The following is a 16,565-nucleotide window of genomic DNA, read 5'->3' on the forward strand; positions in this document are numbered from 1 at the left end:
CTTGGGATAGGTGCAGCTGTGTCCCACACAGACTGCTGTAGTTTCACAGTAGTGGGTGGCGTTGCTGTGCAAATTTAGCTGAATAATTTGGTTCTTTCGGTAATTCACGTAGGTATAAAATAAAATAAATTAAATCACAACGTTTAGATTGTAACACAAGCAATCATCATAAGGTGGGAAACCCACAGCAATACATTTTCTTGCAATAAAGACATGGCCATCGAAACGTCGTGATTTAATTAAATTTATTTTATTTCATACCTACGTGAATTTACCGATATAACCAAAGAGTATGGATCCCTGTAGTCACGAAAAAAATCTAGATTGAAACTTTCTATATGTATATTCTAATTGACCCCTTGCACATAATGTCCTAAGCATTTCAAATGGCATCGATAGAGATCCTGAACGTCCACTGTGACGGAATGGGTGTGTATCTGTGTGGTCAATGCAGCAGCAATAATAGCCAAGGCGGGAAGCAAGATCTGAACTGTAATGGTGAAGAATGAGTGCACGGCCATTTGGTCGCTTCAACACATCCACGATTTTAAAAAAGTATCCGTCAGTGATTCGTGGTCGAGAGAGCCACCTCCCTGGACGTCGAAGGCATCTCAGAGTGCATTGCATGCGATGAGCCTCTCGCATCTCTCATCTCATCGCGTTTTAAATTGGACACCCCTCTCAGTGGTAGCTGTCGCTGTGCATTACAAAGCGACTTGGCAACTGGCCTGGAAACAGGCGATAGACAGCGAAAATCTCACGGTGGATGGAGGGTTACATGGTGAAGATATGCCCACTTTGTTATGTGGTCTAACTCAGAAACCAGTTACGAAAAATAAATCTGTCCACAGTATAGCGGAATGTACACGTGGAGTTTGCAGTGTCAGTGAATTTTGAGAGCGTGACAGGGCTTGAGCACCTGTGCATCACAGCGACATTGACCTGGGTTTGATTTCCACGTTTGGCCACATTCTCCGTGTGGATTATGCAGCCAGCTGTTCAGGGAAAGTTATGCAGCTTTCTCCCTGTTACTGAACCCACACAAGCAATGCAAATCGTTCAATTTGGATCGCAAACTGTAGCAACTTTCTTGCAAAATGCGAGCAAACTTGGCAGAATCCTCCTGAAAAAAAGTCTTGAGACCGAGTAAGGCTGATGCTGCGTGAGAAGCATGGTAATACATAACAAAAATAAACACACAGGGCGCACACGCAGAGTGCTTTACCGTGGTTCAATGACTCCGGAGTTTGCTTTATCTTCTTGGAAGCCCTCTTCTCCAAAGCTCGGAGCGATTGGGCCCCACACAGGATTGGAGGACGTGGTGGCGGTGGCGGCGGTGGCGATGTCAGTAGTAGTGGTGCTGCTGCTGGTGGTATCGGTCTGGAGCCATTGTCGCTCGATCTTGGCGAGGCGCTCCTCCTCCTCGAGGCGCTTTTGCTCCACAAGACGCTTCTCCTCCATCAAGTGCTCCTCCTCCTCTTGACGCTTCACCTCAACGAGGCGCTTCTCCTGCATGAGACGTTTCTCCTCGAGGAGCTTCACCTTGCGAAAGCGCCTCTCCTCAAGTCGCTTATTTTTTTTCTCAAGACGCTTCAGCTCTATGAGACGCTTCACCTCAAAGAGGCGATTCTCCTCCATGAGGCGCTTCTCTTCCTCGACTCGCTGCACCTCAATGAGGTGCTGCTTCTCGACAAGGCGCTTCTCTTCTTCCACCCGCTTCTCCTCCATGAGGCGCTTCTCTTCCTTGATCCGCTTCACATCTATGAGGCGCTTCTCTTCCTCCAGATGCTTCTCCTTGAGACGCTTCACCTCGCGAAGGCGCTTCTCCTCCACGAAGCGCGTTTCTTCAAGGAGGCGCTTTTCCATGACCCGTTTCACGTCTTTGAGGATATTATTTCGAAGGCACTTCTGCTCCGTTTGGTGCTTCACCTTGGCGAGGCGCTTCACCTCATTGGGGCGCTTCTCTTCCATTGTGCATTTCTCCTTCGCAAGGCGCTTGTCCTCCTGGAGACGCTTCACTCCGCTGACGTTCTTCACCTCCCCAATGCTCCTCTGTTCACGCGAAGATAAGCACATACCCATTCAGACATGCACACTCAGGACAAAATCCATTCTCGCAGGCACACAAACATGGACGGGCACATAGACAAACAAAAATGCATACTGGCACATCTATGTAAGGATGCAAACATGCACATTAACTCATGGCATGACGTGATGATGGAGGGATGGAGTGATGGTGTTGGGAGATGGTGTTGTGATACGGAGAGGAGAAATTGTGGAATGTTCTGGAGAGACGGTGCCTTGTGATGGTATTGACGCTTTATGAGGCTCTATGATATTGTATTGATTCTCGAATTGAATCTTTCGTGACTGCAAGCATTCATACTCACGTATGTCACTTTACCGAAAAAACCTAAGAAAGAGTCACGTACGTGACTTTACCGAAAAAACTAAGAGTATATTGTATCGAGTTGGTGGTGATGTGAAGAGATTGTGTGGTGATGTGAGGTGTAGTGATGTTTTGGTGCAATGGTGTGGGAGTGTGGAGAGAATGTGGTGTTTGACTCCCATAGACCCCATACACACCTTTGGGGAACGATTTTCATAGCTTTGGCCTGGGAAAGGGTCCACTTCATCCATAATGTCCCCCCACGTGGTCGACTGGCGCCATGACTCCCGGGCTACGGAAAACAAAATTAATTCAAAGGACGAGTCACGTATTAGAGAACGAAGCACGTGGATATTCACACAACTAATTCTGAGATTCTTGTAATTACCTCTTAACACATAACATGACCTACTGTTGAGAAACATTAGTCACATGGCAGTAAAACATTACAAGTAATATTTTTGTAAGCATGTTGAGACCATCAATTTCATGAACTTGAGACCCCCGTTTAAACAAAGATGCTTGAAACGCAGCTCTAAATCCATACTGTCTGCCACACTTGACCGTTTACCTCTTCCCATCACCACCAAGCCACGTCCACTAAAAATAATTAATCGGGGAGCTGCCTCCTCTGCATAAAAGCCACGTGCTGCAGGTAACTGGGACTTACCATCATAGTCCTCCAAGATCTCAGCCCACTTGCGTTGTCTGTCCATGTTGTTGGGAAGGAATAGTTTCTGTTTGATGTTGGAGGGCCTGGGGAGGTTGTAAAAACGCTAAGATTTAGCAACCTTTTGATTCACTCATCCTCTCAATTATTACATATTTGACCAATCGCTGTACCAATCAAATCACTTTCGTGCCGTTTGTTTTACAACACCACTCACTCGCTTGTTTGTCCACTCACGCGTGCGTCAGATCACTCACTCATCCACCCACGCGAACATGTTTATTCCAACTACCTATTGCATTAAACAGAATCGCCAGATATAACCGTGATGTTTAACCTCTAATCCAGACAAGCATGTTGATGCACAGCCCATTTGTATTAATCAACTGCTTGATAAAGGCCCCCCTATGTCTTGTAGGTCATTGGGGTCAAATGACAATACTTAAATTATTTGTTATAACCCGAGAATGACGTCGTAGGTCACTTGATGTCAGAGATACCGCCCATGTGGCTGTGACATCACAGATAAGAGACGTCTATGGCAGCAGCTCGGGTCTGAACTAAAAGGCAGACTCCTCCCCCGTGTTGGATAACATTCAATACATGCAATGCAGGGCACAATTATGCAGGCAATCAGAACACAATCATTATAGACATGTTAATCATATTATATGAGATTTAAACAGGTTAGTTATGAACGTTTTAAATGTTGACTTGCTTTGGGTCTAAACAATGACAGTAACAGTAACATATCAGAGCATGCCAAGTAACCTAATAGTCCTAATTTGGTTGCAGAAAATCAAAATTCCAACATATTCAAAAATAATGAAGCTTTAGTTTGTAGTCAAAACGTGCAGTAAAAATAAACAACACACATCGTCAACAGGGACGCTCACCTCGTTGACGATTCGCTCTGCAAAGGCTTCTTCTGCTGCTGCTCACTCGTGCGCATTCCACTCGACTGCGGGTGGAGGCGTGGCTATGACGTAACAGAGGTGACGTCACTACAGCGAGGCTCCGCCCCCACGCGCTTGGCGGGCACACCACGTGGTGCAGTGCGGGTGGTGTGCGTCACCGGAAACAGCAGAGCCCTCTGTTCGACATTAAACATTTGCCCCCTCGGTTTGTGCTGTCTTTGATGTCGCCGTTACTGCGGCGAGGACTGAAGCGATGCCTGGCCATTAGGCCTGGCATATACCTAGGCCTCAGGCTTCATATTTGTTCGTAGTTATTTTTTGTTTAATTGGAATTATTAACTTGCATTTCATTCATTACATTTCAAGTGTATAAACACCATCCCATTAGTTTATTTACTTTTAAATTCAGGTTTGTATTATAGTTATTGATCTGTAGTTATATTTAAGTGAGTGAGGTGGTTGTACTAAGTGTGAATTTGAGTTCCATGTAAATTATTATTGTGTAAAGGATTTGTCTGTGTGCACCTATCCTGGCAGTGGTAATATGGGCTTTTTATAATTAAGTTGTTAATGAGATTGTTTATTTGTGTGTGTCTGTTATCTATGTCTGTGTCAGGTTACATATCTATGTTTGTAGCTGTTTGTGTTTGTTAATTTATGATGGGTGGTGATGATGTTTCTTGATAATGGATGGTGGTGATGATGATGGGTGGTGATTATGAAGGGTGGTGATTATGAAGGGTGGTAATGATGATGGTCGGTGATGATAACGTGTAGTGATTATGATGGGTGGTAATGATCATGGGTGGTGGTAATGATTGGTGAGGTTATGATGATGGGTGGTGATGGTTATGGGTGGTGATGATGATGGGTTGTTGTGATTATGGGTGTTGATGATGATGGATGATTGGTGGTGGTTATGATGAATGTTGGTTGTGATGGTTGGGTGGTGGTGATGACGATGGTTGGTGATGGTGAGTTGATAGTGATAATGATGATTGGTGATGATAATGGATATTGATGCTGATGATTATGGGTGGTGATGAGTAAATGAGCCACCACCCAATACATAACAGCAACAGAAGTAACTACAGCAGCAACAATAACAGCAGAAACATCACATTTTAATGGCTACGCAACTACTTCTGATTCTGCTGTTTCTGCTGCTCGGCTATTTGTAGCCAGGCCCTGCTCTCGCGGGACCCCACACATCTTTGGAAATGAATGCGATGATCATGTCTGAGCTGAGAATTAAGTGACTAAACGTTACTTTGTTTAACAATAACTGTGTGTAGGTTAGTATCTAGGGGCTCAGCGAATACTATTCATGAAAGAACTCGCACTCCTTTATGATCGACATTCTACTAATTTTGGTTGATCGAGACGAACAAGGCACGTGCCATGTCCAGACGAACTTTTATTTCCAATATTGTCCTTAAATATGATGCTAAAATAAACGTTAACACTGGAAAAAAACATGCACCTCTTAACCTCTGCCTCGCATTTATGACTAACAATTTGCATTTACACTTAACATACAGTCAAGCACAGTAAAATGCGAATACGACAATATTGTTATTCTCGGAATTTGAATTCGATTCTAACCCTGCACCCCACCCCAGTTTGCATATCCAACCCCCGGTTCGATGGAACGTTCGCTTTACATACATTTGAGCAGAGTGCTATTATAATACTTCTAATGAGATTTGAATACCGTACCTCAGTTTATGGTGTAATGAATTAGGAAACCAGTTTATAGTCGTTTAATGTTGAGTGTTATCGTTTATAGTGATACAGCTGAAGTCATAGAGGTGAAACGGCTGCAGTGTGTAACGAATACAGATAGGGCGTTGCAGTTGGTTCGTCCACCCATCGCGCCTCAAGACTTATGTCCGTCCCCACCCAGACAGCTCATCCCCATGTCCTGTACAGCCCAAGTCTGGTGTGTCCGACGTGGTGGGGCTCTCGGCAACGGAAACCGTACTCCAAAGGAAATGTGTTGTGCCGCTCACAGTTTCCGAGCCCCAGAGGCCCGGGGTGCCTCAAGGATCCGCCACTGGTGAGGGATCGGTGCCTGAAAGGCACAATATTCCATGATGGGCGAGGGACTGGCGTCGAGAACCCGGTCAAAATGCTCAAGGTTGTGTTAGTAGGCTCCACTCCCAACCCAGGAACGATGGGAAGGGTTCATACATACATATTACATTCATGCATATTACATACTGACATGTTACATACTCACGAGCATAGTGTGATTCTTAGAGGACCACGGTGTGAAGCTAAGAATTCGAATGAGATTCGAATATCACACTTCAATGTACGGTGTTCTAATCTGTAACACTAGTTAATGATGTTATTTTATAGCGTTATAATGTATCGCACATAGCTTATATTGTTAGAGTTCACAATATTATAGTTTACTATAACACTAGTTTGTAGTGTTATTTTAAAGCGTTACAATGTATAGCTCATAGTTTAAAGGTTATATTGTTAGAGTTTATAATGTTAGAGTATACAATGTCAGTTTACAATTTGAGAGTTTGTGGACGTGCCCTGTTCTCGTGGGACCCGACACGGATTTGGAAATAATTGCTATGATCATGTCTGAGCTGGGATGAGCGACTAATGTTTACTTTGTTTAATCATAACTGTGTGTAGGTGAGTGCCATCGGGGCTTAGTGAATACTACTCATGAATGAACTCATACTTCTTTCGGATAGAAATTTGAAATCGTGTTGGTAGAACAAGTCGCTTTCCTTTTCTAGACGAATTGTTATCTTCAAGTGCGTCCGTAAATAAACTGCTAAAATACACAACATAGGGAGGCAGCCTTGTTGGGGAGATGTAGTTTGGCTAAGGCGCTGTGGCCGGGTGATGACACGGATTCTGAAACAATGGAGTTAAACACTCGCTGCTTGGCCCCGTCGACAGCAGCGAAGGCTGTCATATACCGCCCCATTTACGAGTTGGCTGTATGATGTGTATAGTTGAAGGTGCTAGGTGTTGTCTTCTTCTAACAGCTACTAACGTGCGTGTGTTGTCTGTTTTTACGATTTGTCCATTGATGTTGTTTTTTTTATTGCGGCGTTTTTTTGTTAAGTTCTGTCACTTGAGTGTTGCAGTTTGTTTAAGAATTCGTCACGTGAGCGTGGTGTTTTACTTGTGGGAATTTCGCTTTGTCACAATTTGTGATTGTTATAATAATTGTAAAGATTCATAATCTCATGAGTTTTTAATGTGTTTGTGTGTGATTCTTAAACGACCACACTGTGATTCTAATGCTTCTAATGATATTATAATACCTTACCTCCGTTTAAATGGTTATAAATTAAAACACTAGTTTATAATCGTTTAATGTTCAGTGTTATCGTTCATAGTATTACAGTTTACATGTCATAGAGTACAGTTTATCCCCGACATACTTCGGAATTAGAGACTGGTACGTTGATGAACGATTAACTACGGGGACCTTTCCCCTCAATGAACACGTGTTAATCGTGTAGACAGCTAAGATGCTGCGGGTTAAGGGCACACTTGTGTGACGGAGATCCTCCACCTGGAATTCTCTTAACAGGTTTTTGCTAGGAACATTATAAAATAAAGACCGGACAAACATTTGTTAAAGATACGTTTTTATTCATCTGCAATCATTTTTACGTCAAAACTCGAAGGGAATATTTATTAAGTCCTATGTTCACACATTTCCAGTACAATGCAAACCATTTCCGTTCCAGGAATACCAAAACGTTAAAGTATCATTCCCCATGATTTCCTTATTAATTTACCACATTTGTTCACTGTGAGTCCATGTTGAAGTCAAGGCCATATATCCAACGATCGCGTTATCAATGTACATCCTGATATCGGCTATCTAAAGTCGATTAATACCAATCAAAAAAAGCTATATACTTGACAAAAATCGTTTAAAATGTTGAGTAAAGATGTACCTAAAGACGCATTTCAACTTTAGCTCAACAGGAACACTTAACGACTACAATTGAACCCTCTCACAACCAGTGCTCATCACACCACTTCGGCAAGTAATCCGATAACATTACAAACCACCACTGGGCACGTCATTAAACTCTCACAAAAACTGTAAAATTAAAATGTTCAAAATTACACACTAAAGAACTCGATATGGCTTAATAGGTATAGCCACATGACATAATATTTTTTCAGTCACCCCGAACTCTCTGGTTGACCCTCGAGCCACTCCATTACATCCAGCCATCTCTCGGGATCCAACTGCATGGGATCGAAGGTGGAAACTTCTTCAGGACTCATTGCAGCATCTTGAATTTCAGCTTTTGATTTCAGTTTCCTATCATTGTGGACCTTCTGATGCCTGTTCATGGTTGATGACCGTGCAAATGCCTTCCCACACACAGGGCACAGGAATGGCTTCTCGCCCGTGTGTGTTCTCTGATGACTATGAAGAGTTGATGAGTCTGCAAATGCCTTCCCACACACAGGGCACAGGAATGGCTTCTCGCCCGTGTGTGTTCTCTGATGACTATGAAGATTTGATGACTTTGCAAATGTCTTCCCACACACAGGGCACAGGAATGGCTTCTCGCCCGTGTGTGTTCTCTGATGACTATGAAGATGTGATGACTTTGCAAATGTCATCCCACACACAGGGCACGGGAATGGCTTCTCGCCCGTGTGCATTCTCTGATGAGTTTGAAGAGTTGATGACCGTGCAAATGCCTTCCCACACACAGGACACAGGAATGGCTTCTCGCCCGTGTGCGTTCTCTGATGAGTTTGAAGAGTTGATGACCGTGCAAATGCCTTCCCACACACAGGGCACAGGAATGGCTTCTCGCCCGTGTGCGTTCTCTGATGAGTTTGAAGAGTTGACGATTGTGCAAATGCCTTCCCACACACAGAGCAATTGAATGGCTTCTTGTCTCCGTGTGCGTGGGGCTGTGGAGAGCGTCTCTGCTCCATGTGAGCTTAGTAACAGCAGCGGTGTTATCGAGTCAAAAGTACGCTGTCGGCCGCAAGGATGTTTAGCGTTGAGTTTTGGATTTCGTTAACTGCTAAAACAAGAACGACACTCGCGTCGAACCGAGACGCAAAAAAATCCCGCTAATTTGACGACGAACACGTTTAAGAGTTTATCCGCGAAAATAGACACTTACTTGGAGATTCACGGTATATCGATGTCTGGAACCCGTCTGAAGATGTCGCCACGAACTCTCCCGACGCAAAGTCGCCTAACTGTCGACACAGCAATTGTGCTCGCCAGGCTGCGTTGTCTCGCGGTTGAAGGGCGATCAGCAGAGCGACGAGTCGAGCGTCCAACCTCATCAAGTTCCCTCTCGAAATGGCATTGAGCTCTGCTTCTGAGCCGCCTTATAACTCCCCCCCTAGGATCCAATCCTTTGTCTTTCAGGATATTTGCATTCGATTGTTAATTTTTGAAGGCACAATCCGCATGTCTTTTAACATACCGAAGGGTAATGTGCCCATTGTGCTTCATGCATGAATATGTAAGTGCATCTCGGTGTGTAATTATGCGCTTATTTTGAATAAATGGAAAAACTTTGTCCTCGGTTTAAAGTGAATGCAGAGAAATTAGCATGTAACTTTAGAAAAGGAAGAGAGCGGCCTTCTCGACGAGGGAGTGAAACCCAGTAGGTAATATTATTTTACAGCGTTACAATGGATAGGTTGTAGTTCATAGGTTATATTATGTTTCACTATGAAAGAGCTTAACATGTGAGAGTATACAATATCACAGTTGATCAAATGCGACGATCAAGGGCGTCAATCGGGTGAGTTTGATCAGAGGCTTTAATCAAAGGCGTCATCCCATCACGTAACACCACCTTCCTGCGTATATAACAGCAACAGAAGCAACTACAGCAGCAACAACAGTAGCGACAACAACAGCAGCAACATCACATTTCGAGGGCGACGCAGCTACTTCCGATTCTGCTGCCCAGCTGTTTGCAGTCGGGACCTGCTCTCGCAGGACCCCACACGTCTTTGGAAATGATTGCGATGATCATGTCTGAGCTGAGAATTAAGTCACTCAAGATTACTTTGTTTAACCATAACTTTAGGTAGGTTAGTGTCATGAGGGCTGTGTGAATACTACTCATGAATGAAATCACACTCCTGTATGACCAACATTGTACTAATTTTGGTTGATCGAGTAGAACAAGGCACGTGCCACGTCCAGACAAATTCTTCTCAACAACAGTGTCCTTTAATATGATGCTAAAATAAATGTTAACACTGGATTAAACGTGCACCTCGTAACCCCTCCCTCGCATTTACGACAAATGATGTGCATTTGCACATAACATACATTCAAGCACAATAAAATGATAATACGACCATGTCCTGGACACCATGGCAAGGTCATCCCATGAGGACTGCCTGGATGAAAACCAGCATGGAAGGGGCCCATTGTGGGGCCGGCTATGCTAATGACATAGTCCCGTGTGTGTGTGATGTGAGGTCTCCTGGCAGCAGTCATTCTCCGCTGTAGTCCTGGCATCTGCTGCTCAGCTTCATTCCCCAGCTGTGGTCCCAGTGGCACCGTCTCTCTGGGGAACCGTGTGGTGTGTGTAGCGAGTATCACGGGGTGGGCGGGTAGTGTGGTGATAGTGGTCACGGTTGGCACCGATGCACGACCACCGCCACCACCCCTACTGGGCGGTGGACCTGCCACCACAAAGCAGCACGCGGCGGAGGAGTGAGGCGATCGCTCTCGCCACGCGAGCGAGGCCCCCTCGCTTCCTCTTCTTTTCGTGCATCTCCACCTGCACCTCTTCCGTTTTCTCCTCCGTCTCATCCTCCTCCATCCCCTCTTCTTCATCCTCCACCACCATCTTCTCCTCTACCTCCTCTTCCTGCGCCACCTCCATCTTCTCCATCTTCTTCTCCTCCGCTAGCACCATCTCTTCCTCCTTCATCTCCTCCTCACCTTCCGGCACCACCATCTCCACCACCGTCTTCTCTTCCTCCTCTACCACCATTGTTTCCCCTTTGTCCGTCGTCTCCATGTCCTCCACCACGACCATCTGTTCATCCTTTGTTGTCTCCTTGTCCTCCATCTCTGTATTGTCTTTCTCCTCTCCCTCCGTGTTCTCCTCCATTGTCACCATCACAATCTCGTCCTCCTTTGCCTTCTCTTCCTCCGATTTCTCCTCCTCTGTCTCTACCTCATCCTCCATCATCTCCTCCTTCACCTCTTGCTTCGTCTGCTTCCCCACAAACTCTGTCTTCGCTCCAAAGGCCTGGATGAGTGAGGAGGAGGGCTGCGCTGGCTCAGATCTGTGAAGCGACAACACGACACCGTTCTAGATTTGAAGCTTTCGTGACTGCAATGATTCATATTCTTAGGTTTTTTCGGTAAAGTCACGTAGGTAAAAAACATTAAAAAGTAAAATAAAATAAAAATCACGACGTTTCGGAGGCAACACAAGCTTCCGTCTTAAGGTGGTACCGTCACAGCCACGACAGCTGTATCAAGTAAATGAGAGATTGCAGAAGCTACCACTCCGTTTATATAATGGTTGGAGAAGGTGGTGGGGCAAGGGCCACATACTTTTATTAATATGGTAAGGTGAGGCTTAAGACTAAGAATAGACTGCATAACAAAGACTGAGCCTTTGTTATAGAGAGGTGCGGTTTGTGACTCAACCTGTAACAGGGAGACCACCACTAGACATGGTAAAACTGTGATGGTTGTCTGTCAAACACGACACCGTTCCACCTTGCTGCTATGGCAGACATCGCCATCTAATAATAATAGTACAATTTGTAACGCGCGCAAGACGTAGTGGCCGCAACTCAGAGGCGCGGAGCCAAGCTCAGAGTCGCTCAAAAGCATGATTGTAGAGGTGAGTTTTTAAGTGTCTCTTGAAGGAGGTGATTGAGGTGATGCTGCGAATGTGCAGAGGGATATCGTTCCAGACTGTTGGGGCTGCCACCGAGAAGCGGCGCATAGACACGATGACCATCCTGGATCTTGGTATCGAGAGGAGGTCGTGAGTCGCGCTGCGCAGGCATCTGCCGTGTGCTGAGCTGCAAGTTGTCAATAATGAAGAAAGGTACGGCGGGCAGGCGGATATGAAGGCATCGTCCGTGGGTGGAATGTGTGGCGGATTAATTCGAGCTGAATAGAAACAGCAATAACGACATTGCTAGTGAGTGTGCTTAGTATTGGTGCTGTCATTCTCATGGCGCCAGGCTATCCTTGGGATAGGTGCAGCTGTGTCCCACACAGACTGCTGTAGTTTCACAGTAGTGGGTGGCGTTGCTGTGCAAATTTAGCTGAATAATTTGGTTCTTTCGGTAATTCACGTAGGTATAAAATAAAATAAATTAAATCACAACGTTTAGATTGTAACACAAGCAATCATCATAAGGTGGGAAACCCACAGCAATACATTTTCTTGCAATAAAGACATGGTCCATCGAAACGTCGTGATTTAATTAAATTTATTTTATTTCATACCTACGTGAATTTACCGATATAACCAAAGAGTATGGATCCCTGTAGTCACGAAAAAAATCTAGATTGAAACTTTCTATATGTATATTCTAATTGACCCCTTGCACATAATGTCCTAAGCATTTCAAATGGCATCGATAGAGATCCTGAACGTCCACTGTGACGGAATGGGTGTGTATCTGTGTGGTCAATGCAGCAGCAATAATAGCCAAGGCGGGAAGCAAGATCTGAACTGTAATGGTGAAGAATGAGTGCACGGCCATTTGGTCGCTTCAACACATCCACGATTTTAAAAAAGTATCCGTCAGTGATTCGTGGTCGAGAGAGCCACCTCCCTGGACGTCGAAGGCATCTCAGAGTGCATTGCATGCGATGAGCCTCTCGCATCTCTCATCTCATCGCGTTTTAAATTGGACACCCCTCTCAGTGGTAGCTGTCGCTGTGCATTACAAAGCGACTTGGCAACTGGCCTGGAAACAGGCGATAGACAGCGAAAATCTCACGGTGGATGGAGGGTTACATGGTGAAGATATGCCCACTTTGTTATGTGGTCTAACTCAGAAACCAGTTACGAAAAATAAATCTGTCCACAGTATAGCGGAATGTACACGTGGAGTTTGCAGTGTCAGTGAATTTTGAGAGCGTGACAGGGCTTGAGCACCTGTGCATCACAGCGACATTGACCTGGGTTTGATTTCCACGTTTGGCCACATTCTCCGTGTGGATTATGCAGCCAGCTGTTCAGGGAAAGTTATGCAGCTTTCTCCCTGTTACTGAACCCACACAAGCAATGCAAATCGTTCAATTTGGATCGCAAACTGTAGCAACTTTCTTGCAAAATGCGAGCAAACTTGGCAGAATCCTCCTGAAAAAAAGTCTTGAGACCGAGTAAGGCTGATGCTGCGTGAGAAGCATGGTAATACATAACAAAAATAAACACACAGGGCGCACACGCAGAGTGCTTTACCGTGGCTCAATGACTCCGGAGTTTGCTTTATCTTCTTGGAAGCCCTCTTCTCCAAAGCTCGGAGCGATTGGGCCCCACACAGGATTGGAGGACGTGGTGGCGGTGGCGGCGGTGGCGATGTCAGTAGTAGTGGTGCTGCTGCTGGTGGTATCGGTCTGGAGCCATTGTCGCTCGATCTTGGCGAGGCGCTCCTCCTCCTCGAGGCGCTTTTGCTCCACAAGACGCTTCTCCTCCATCAAGTGCTCCTCCTCCTCTTGACGCTTCACCTCAACGAGGCGCTTCTCCTGCATGAGACGTTTCTCCTCGAGGAGCTTCACCTTGCGAAAGCGCCTCTCCTCAAGTCGCTTATTTTTTTTCTCAAGACGCTTCAGCTCTATGAGACGCTTCACCTCAAAGAGGCGATTCTCCTCCATGAGGCGCTTCTCTTCCTCGACTCGCTGCACCTCAATGAGGTGCTGCTTCTCGACAAGGCGCTTCTCTTCTTCCACCCGCTTCTCCTCCATGAGGCGCTTCTCTTCCTTGATCCGCTTCACATCTATGAGGCGCTTCTCTTCCTCCAGATGCTTCTCCTTGAGACGCTTCACCTCGCGAAGGCGCTTCTCCTCCACGAAGCGCGTTTCTTCAAGGAGGCGCTTTTCCATGACCCGTTTCACGTCTTTGAGGATATTATTTCGAAGGCACTTCTGCTCCGTTTGGTGCTTCACCTTGGCGAGGCGCTTCACCTCATTGGGGCGCTTCTCTTCCATTGTGCATTTCTCCTTCGCAAGGCGCTTGTCCTCCTGGAGACGCTTCACTCCGCTGACGTTCTTCACCTCCCCAATGCTCCTCTGTTCACGCGAAGATAAGCACATACCCATTCAGACATGCACACTCAGGACAAAATCCATTCTCGCAGGCACACAAACATGGACGGGCACATAGACAAACAAAAATGCATACTGGCACATCTATGTAAGGATGCAAACATGCACATTAACTCATGGCATGACGTGATGATGGAGGGATGGAGTGATGGTGTTGGGAGATGGTGTTGTGATACGGAGAGGAGAAATTGTGGAATGTTCTGGAGAGACGGTGCCTTGTGATGGTATTGACGCTTTATGAGGCTCTATGATATTGTATTGATTCTCGAATTGAATCTTTCGTGACTGCAAGCATTCATACTCACGTATGTCACTTTACCGAAAAAACCTAAGAAAGAGTCACGTACGTGACTTTACCGAAAAAACTAAGAGTATATTGTATCGAGTTGGTGGTGATGTGAAGAGATTGTGTGGTGATGTGAGGTGTAGTGATGTTTTGGTGCAATGGTGTGGGAGTGTGGAGAGAATGTGGTGTTTGACTCCCATAGACCCCATACACACCTTTGGGGAACGATTTTCATAGCTTTGGCCTGGGAAAGGGTCCACTTCATCCATAATGTCCCCCCACGTGGTCGACTGGCGCCATGACTCCCGGGCTACGGAAAACAAAATTAATTCAAAGGACGAGTCACGTATTAGAGAACGAAGCACGTGGATATTCACACAACTAATTCTGAGATTCTTGTAATTACCTCTTAACACATAACATGACCTACTGTTGAGAAACATTAGTCACATGGCAGTAAAACATTACAAGTAATATTTTTGTAAGCATGTTGAGACCATCAATTTCATGAACTTGAGACCCCCGTTTAAACAAAGATGCTTGAAACGCAGCTCTAAATCCATACTGTCTGCCACACTTGACCGTTTACCTCTTCCCATCACCACCAAGCCACGTCCACTAAAAATAATTAATCGGGGAGCTGCCTCCTCTGCATAAAAGCCACGTGCTGCAGGTAACTGGGACTTACCATCATAGTCCTCCAAGATCTCAGCCCACTTGCGTTGTCTGTCCATGTTGTTGGGAAGGAATAGTTTCTGTTTGATGTTGGAGGGCCTGGGGAGGTTGTAAAAACGCTAAGATTTAGCAACCTTTTGATTCACTCATCCTCTCAATTATTACATATTTGACCAATCGCTGTACCAATCAAATCACTTTCGTGCCGTTTGTTTTACAACACCACTCACTCGCTTGTTTGTCCACTCACGCGTGCGTCAGATCACTCACTCATCCACCCACGCGAACATGTTTATTCCAACTACCTATTGCATTAAACAGAATCGCCAGATATAACCGTGATGTTTAACCTCTAATCCAGACAAGCATGTTGATGCACAGCCCATTTGTATTAATCAACTGCTTGATAAAGGCCCCCCTATGTCTTGTAGGTCATTGGGGTCAAATGACAATACTTAAATTATTTGTTATAACCCGAGAATGACGTCGTAGGTCACTTGATGTCAGAGATACCGCCCATGTGGCTGTGACATCACAGATAAGAGACGTCTATGGCAGCAGCTCGGGTCTGAACTAAAAGGCAGACTCCTCCCCCGTGTTGGATAACATTCAATACATGCAATGCAGGGCACAATTATGCAGGCAATCAGAACACAATCATTATAGACATGTTAATCATATTATATGAGATTTAAACAGGTTAGTTATGAACGTTTTAAATGTTGACTTGCTTTGGGTCTAAACAATGACAGTAACAGTAACATATCAGAGCATGCCAAGTAACCTAATAGTCCTAATTTGGTTGCAGAAAATCCAAATTCCAACATATTCAAAAATAATGAAGCTTTAGTTTGTAGTCAAAACGTGCAGTAAAAATAAACAACACACATCGTCAACAGGGACGCTCACCTCGTTGACGATTCGCTCTGCAAAGGCTTCTTCTGCTGCTGCTCACTCGTGCGCATTCCACTCGACTGCGGGTGGAGGCGTGGCTATGACGTAACAGAGGTGACGTCACTACAGCGAGGCTCCGCCCCCACGCGCTTGGCGGGCACACCACGTGGTGCAGTGCGGGTGGTGTGCGTCACCGGAAACAGCAGAGCCCTCTGTTCGACATTAAACATTTGCCCCCTCGGTTTGTGCTGTCTTTGATGTCGCCGTTACTGCGGCGAGGACTGAAGCGATGCCTGGCCATTAGGCCTGGCATATACCTAGGCCTCAGGCTTCATATTTGTTCGTAGTTATTTTTTGTTTAATTGGAATTATTAACTTGCATTTCATTCATTACATTTCAAGTGTATAAACACCATCCCATT

General features: G+C 45.3%; 1 protein-coding gene across 1 annotated transcript in view; it reads right to left on the reverse strand.

Annotated features, from left to right (window-relative positions):
• Positions 1–16,565, reverse strand: part of LOC133361335 (zinc finger protein 91-like) — a gene marked incomplete at its 3' end in the record, with an annotated part of 99,319 nt that overhangs the window by 16,084 nt on the left and 66,670 nt on the right. Inside the window, exon 7 of the mRNA XM_061580266.1 lies at positions 8,318–8,887. Within this exon, the coding sequence (XP_061436250.1) occupies positions 8,318–8,887 (570 nt within the window). The remainder of the gene's footprint in view (positions 1–8,317; positions 8,888–16,565) is intronic.

Source organism: Lethenteron reissneri, chromosome 72 (genome assembly GCF_015708825.2).
Source record: "Lethenteron reissneri isolate LAM-NWPU_2019-01 chromosome 72, ASM1570882v1, whole genome shotgun sequence".
NCBI classification, from domain to species: Eukaryota; Metazoa; Chordata; class Hyperoartia; order Petromyzontiformes; family Petromyzontidae; genus Lethenteron; species Lethenteron reissneri.